The 5,751-nt window shown below is 54.1% G+C and overlaps 1 protein-coding gene across 1 annotated transcript; it reads right to left on the reverse strand.

Moving 5' to 3' along the window:
- Positions 1 to 1,753: 1,753 nt before the first annotated feature.
- On the reverse strand, positions 1,754 to 3,927 carry Gsc (goosecoid homeobox). Its single transcript, XM_031356171.1, has 3 exons — positions 3,370 to 3,927; positions 2,513 to 2,772; positions 1,754 to 2,174 (listed from the first exon to the last, which is right to left on the reverse strand). The coding sequence occupies exons 1-3, from the start codon at positions 3,722 to 3,724 to the stop codon at positions 2,019 to 2,021; spliced, it is 771 nt and encodes a 256-aa protein (XP_031212031.1). The 5' UTR covers positions 3,725 to 3,927; the 3' UTR covers positions 1,754 to 2,018.
- Positions 3,928 to 5,751: the final 1,824 nt, after the last annotated feature.

A 5,751-nucleotide genomic window follows, 5' to 3' on the forward strand; every position in this document is an offset into this window, starting at 1 on the left:
TTCTTGGGATGTTTTTTTGTAGAAACTGTGATTTTTCATAAATATTTCCAATTATGTACAAGATTCACTTGAGTAAAACTGCCGTGCCCTTGATTCCTTATGTGCTTCGTGATGTAAAAATATTTAACCTTTCAGAAACCTCTTCCCTTGTAAAATGCTGACAGTATGCCCCATCTCACAGAGTTCTTAGAAGATGGAGAGATGAGGGAAGCAAGTTCTGAAGTATTAGTCCTGATATATTATAAAAGCCATGCCATTATCATCATCATCATCATTATTTATTAAGTAACCACATAATGTATTTTGCGAGGCCAGTTGTCACTCTGAATTAACACCTGAAAACATCCAAAGCCTTGAAACGCAGATCCTATATGTCTGTGTCTCTTTTATAGCTATGGAGGCCAGTATCAGAGACAGCTCAAACTGTGGGAAAGTGTAGGTATGAACGACAGAGATCTTTCCCTGTAGGCAGATCTGTCCTCTGAACCCTTTCTTTTTTGCATAAAGCATTTAACTGAGGATGTTTCTTTTAAAAGCAGGACCTGGAGCTGGTAGCGGCCATGATCCCAGCAGAGTAGGTAAAAGCCGGGGGATCTGGAGTCCAAGGCCAGCCTGAGATCTGAGATTAAAGAAAAATAGCTATATTAGGTGTTATTACATATTTTATGTCAATCCTGGGCTTAGTCACATTGGCCTTATAATCCTACAAACTGTGAGAAAAAAAGTGCTCCCCATAAATCAACGTGTTTTCTCCTGCACTGTCTCTCACCGTAGTGTCGGTCCCTGAACAGGTCTTGCTCCAAATATTCAAAATGGCACGGGGAGAGCAAGCTCCCCAGTTCCATAGCTAAGGAGTGAGCCTTAAGCTTTGGTTTCCTCCTAGATAAACACACTAACAGTAGAACTAATTAAAAGTTTAACATATTAAGGTAGGACTAATTCAAAGTTTGACATATTAAAGCCATTTTGTCACAGATGGCAGCCAGAGTGACCTTGCTTCAGAGAAAAAAAAGTAAATTCACAACCGACCCGCAGTAGATACATAGGGAGTGCTCCTTCCTTCAGGAATGTTGCCTTCCTTCAGGGGTGGATGGTGTTGGGGGCAGATAGCTCCCACTGAAAGAGTCGACCATCCCCAAGGGACTCACTCCTCTGGCAAGGAGTTCTACAAGGCTCCTTGAAAGAGAGACCCACTCGGCCCTTCCTAACCTTTACCAAGCATAGCTGGAAAACTGAGAGGACCTAATGTGAAGTAAGTCCTAAAGTAAGTCCCCAGCGGGTGCTCCCGCACACAGTTCTCAGTGGCGCTTCCTTCGGTGCAAGCACCAGGTCTGAGTCCTGGAAACAAACGCTCTAGGTTCAAAGAGAGGAAGAGAAGAAGGGCTCCCTGAGGGGGTGACAGCCAGAAAGAAAGCACCAACCACCAGGAGAGCTACCCTTTTCACACAGGAATTCAATTCAGGGTTGGTCTTAAGTCTAGGGTGAGTTCGAAAGTGGAGGTCCTGAGTGGGTAGCCGGGAAGGGGCCCTGAGGAAGCTTCAAGGAAGGAAAGAGACAGAAAAGTTGAAGCTTTCAAAAGCCCAGCCTGCGCTCTCCACGCCTTCCCAAAGATCCACGATACCCAGTGCGACCAATTCCTACCTCCCCACCCCTACTTCGCTGTGTTTAATTGCCTTCCACGTCGCAACTAAACACGTTTCTTTTCTAGGCCTCAAATGATGGCACTAGGGTAGGAAATACAACATGGCTGGTCTACATCGCCATCACTTTATTGTATTGTCACCGTTAACTTAACTATAAATACTACGGTGGGGAACGCGGCTCACGCAGGCAGCCCAGGACGGCGGGGCTGCGGTCCCCACGCGCCTGTCCCCGGCAGTCCCGGGCCTGTACATTATTTACAGCTAGCTCCTCGTTGCTTTCTCGACCCCCTCCCGCAAGGCAGGGCGTGTGCAAGTAGCAGCGACTGTCTGTGCAAGTCCTTGCGTCAGGCAAGCGCCCCGGCCGGCCCGCGGCCGTCAGCTGTCCGAGTCCAAATCGCTTTTACCTTCCTCTTCCCTCTTCTCTGGCGAGGCTTTGGAGGACGTCTTGTTCCACTTCTCAGCATTTTCCGACTCCTCCGAGGAGGATCGCTTCTGTCGTCTCCATTTGGCTCGGCGGTTCTTAAACCAGACCTGTTGCGCAACCAAACAGTGGTGACCAAAAGGCCGCTGCCCACCGACGCCAGAGCACCGGGTGACCCCGCGTGGCCAGGGGACAGCCTGCCTGTGTGTGGAACCTCAGCCTGGCAGGGAGAAATCGCAAGCAATCGCTGCGCTCAGGACCAACAAAAGGAGAAACACTCTCCACGCTTCCTCATTTCCACTCCACTTCTTGGGCCTAAAGTGCCCTCGGGCAGCCTCCAGGCCACCGCCTCCGGGACACCCCAAGGAGGACCGAGCAAAAACCGTGTGCCGGGAATGACCGCTAGACGTCCCCAACCCAGCCCAGCCCCGCTGGGACCCTTGCCTACCTCCACCTTCTCCTCCCGGAGGTGCACCTTCCGGGCCAGCTGCTCTCGAGTGCCCACGTCTGGGTACTTCGTCTCCTGGAAGAGGTTCTCCAGAGCTTCGAGCTGCTCGTCGGTGAAGATGGTGCGGTGCCGCCGCTTCCGCCGACAGTGCAGCTGGTTGAGCAGCTGCAGCTCGGTGCGCGACAGCGTGCCCACGTTCATGTAGGGCAGCATCTGGTGCGGCACCGGTGACACCAGTACAGAGCCTGGGCCCTCGTAGCCTGCGACACAGGGAGGGACGGTGGTCAGTCATCCTCTCTCGGCTCCATATGCCAACCCGCTCGCTGCCCTCGCTCACTTTAAAATACTACTACTACTACTACTACTACTACTACTACTACTAATAATAATAATAATAATAATAATAATAATAATAATAATAATAATAATAACAACAACAACAACAACAACAATGTCTGCAAGGAGCGCTAGGTCTTTGGGGAGCACGGAGATCCAGACCAGGGATGCCTAGACGTGGAAGGAGCGTCCGCCTGCACACATCCAAAAGCTGGTTCAAGCACTTTACAATCACAGTCTCCCCGCGCGCGCGTGGAGTCGCCACCAGACTCCAGGTGACTCGGTTTCTTTAACTCTAACCTAATGTTTACAGCAGACGTTTGCAAAGTCCCCTACCCGGGGGCCAAAAGATAAACAAATAAAAAATAAAAGGTAAATAAATGGGAGAAAGGGGAAGGCTTGCAAAGGGAGAAAGTTGGTGCCAGGTGAATAAAGCAAGCAAGCACACCGCGCGTCCACGCCCCGGCAGCCACCGACTTCCGCGGTGGCGAAGGCCGGCTCGCTCGCGATCGCGACCCTACCTGGGGGCGTCGGGACGCAGGAGCACTGCTGGGCGCCCAGCGGCGGCACAGCCCCGCAGCAGGCCGGGCCCACGGGCGCCGCCTGCACGTGCAGCTGCCCGTAGAAGTAGCTGTTGTAGCCCAGGCGGGAGCCGCCGACCGCGGCCGGGAGGCCCGCGCCTCCAGGGGCCACCGGACGCGGGTAGAAGGCGCCGTAGTCCGAGGAGGTGCCGCCGCCCGCACCGTAGAGCGAGTCCCCGTGCAGAGCCGGGAAGACCACCGGAGCCGCGGCGCTGGGCGCCACCGGGAGCACCGCGTCTTTGCAGCGCGGCCGGGCGGCCAGGATGTTGTCGATGCTGAACATGCTGGCGGGCATCCCCGAGCCCCGCGCCGGGACCGGGGGGCGGCGGGGACGCGCCGAAGAAGAAGTCTCCGAGTGGTGTTGTTTGGGGTGGGGGGTGGGGGTTGTCCCACTCTCTGCTCCCGCGGGCGAGCAAACCGAAAGAGAGCGCGGGCGAGCGCGCAACTCGCGCCCCTCCCCGCCCCCTGCGTCCGAGCTCCCTCCTCCCGCCCTCTCCTCCCCTCGCCGCCGCCTAGCTGAACTCAACCCGCGGGTAGGACGCAGCTCCGACCGGCTCAACCTCTTGTTGGTTTTATACTGAGTCGACGTCATCCTGGATTTAGTTCCTGGTAATATGCAGATGACAAACAGAACCAGATTTGGTCCTTTTCTTTTCCTTTGGGTGGTGTGGGATGGGGGGGTAGGGGCGGGGGCGGGGGGCGCTTGCAGGGGAGGGGGAGAGATGCCAAGAGGAGGGAGGGGGGCCACAGGGCCAGAAAAAGATTGTGGATTGAGAATTAATGAAATTAACCTAATCTTTTCCATTCGGCAGCCCCGGCGCGGCCCCGGCCTTGCAGGGCGGGCGGCCTAATTGCCCAGGTTAATCTTATTAATACTATTGTCCTGCCGCCGTTAACAACTCCGCCGCCGACCTCTCCGCCCCGACCCTTTTCTCTCTATTATGGGGTGCGATTTCCTATGGTTGTAGCTCAAATTCATTGTGGCTAATTTTACTTTAGGACTACTTTTTATTCCCTTTCGGAATCTGTTTGCTTTTGAGAAATGAGGGTGGCTGTGTCCTTCCTCAACTAAGATTGAAAATCCGCACCCACCCCCGCAGACAACCCCCACCCCCGTGAACTCGCAGCCTAATTTCACTTCACCCCCGCCCCCCCCCGCCCTCGTCTCTTTCCCAAAATCTTTGTTTTTGCGAAAGCCAAATTTTCTCAGAGCAAAAAAACGATGAAAGAAACGCGTCCAGCTACGTAAAAGTTGTCTTTTTTGTTTTTGTTTTTGTTTTTTCTTAAAGCGGTCACTCTGGGTCTGAAAACTACCCTGATTCTCTCTAGCTCCTAACACACGAGTGAAGAGCAAATTCAGCCACCGTTTAAAATTCACCACCGAGAGGAGCGCTCTGAAGCGATGCTTCCAGAGGCTTCCCGTGTGGGTGCCGGTAGGTTCTGTACCTTTTTGATTATTATACTGGGAGAAGGGGTGCGTTCCCCCAAATTTGTTTTTCGGTTTTAATTCTCGTGGGGTCTACCGGGACTGCCTGTCTCCTTTCTCAACATATTGAGTGGCGTTCCTCTGTCAATCAGCGAGCTCTCCGAAAGGCCTCTAGCTGTCCTTCCAGGCCCGCGCTGGCCTCAGTGGGACCCCAGCGGCCTGGACGAAAGTCGGGACACTGCGGGCGACCGTGATGATTCGCGGGATTCTCTGCGAGGCACGGCCGAGCCGCGGGAGGCGCAGGCAGCCTAGATCTGCTCGCAGGCGGCTAGGCGACCTCCGGGAAGGTAGGCGACCCTCTGCGCAGAACGAAAGCAGAGGCCCGAAGTCGTGCGTCCCGGGTGCCAGCCCCGGAATTGTAGAGCAGTCCATCATCCGGACATCGCGCAGGCCACTCTCCAGCTACTCTAGGCGAGACCTGGGTAGAGGACTTCCTGGAGGTCCTAACCATTTGTGGAGATTCCTCTCTCACTGATAAGCCTGAGAAAGCTTCAACGCTGTCTAAAGTCATACAATAAATGCTAAATCCTCCCTGGCACTGAAGGAGATCCCGGGACCTCTTGTTATTGCTCTTCCTGGGTTAGAGAGCGGTTGCGGTAAGTTTGGTCCCGCCTGGACGCAGAATTAGGCAGTGCGTGGAAGCAGCCACAAAGCTTAGGAAAGCGCGCTTCTCCTAGGCCTCCACTCGTGGACCTCAGCGCCCTCCAGCCCACCCACGCATGGCCTAGGACACTTGATTTGCTTACTTTGCAAACTGGGGGTGATGGTAAGGACTGGATAGAGACCGGCTTCAGTTTGGGAGGTGACAGTTTTTTGTTTTTGTTTTAAGAGAAACA

The sequence above is a fragment of the Mastomys coucha genome, unplaced genomic scaffold (genome assembly GCF_008632895.1).
Source record: "Mastomys coucha isolate ucsf_1 unplaced genomic scaffold, UCSF_Mcou_1 pScaffold6, whole genome shotgun sequence".
Classification (NCBI taxonomy): Eukaryota; Metazoa; Chordata; class Mammalia; order Rodentia; family Muridae; genus Mastomys; species Mastomys coucha.

Excerpts from the sequence above, each read along its gene's own strand:
- Gsc (XM_031356171.1), bottom strand. The coding sequence starts at position 3,724 with ATGCCCGCCAGCATGTTCAGCATCGACAACATCCTGGCCGCCCGGCCG. Across the intron at positions 2,773-3,369 it reads CTGCGTCCCGACGCCCCCAG|GCTACGAGGGCCCAGGCTCT; the intron begins GTAGGGTCGCGA and ends CCTGTGTCGCAG. Across the intron at positions 2,175-2,512 it reads TCCGGGAGGAGAAGGTGGAG|GTCTGGTTTAAGAACCGCCG; the intron begins GTAGGCAAGGGT and ends GTTGCGCAACAG.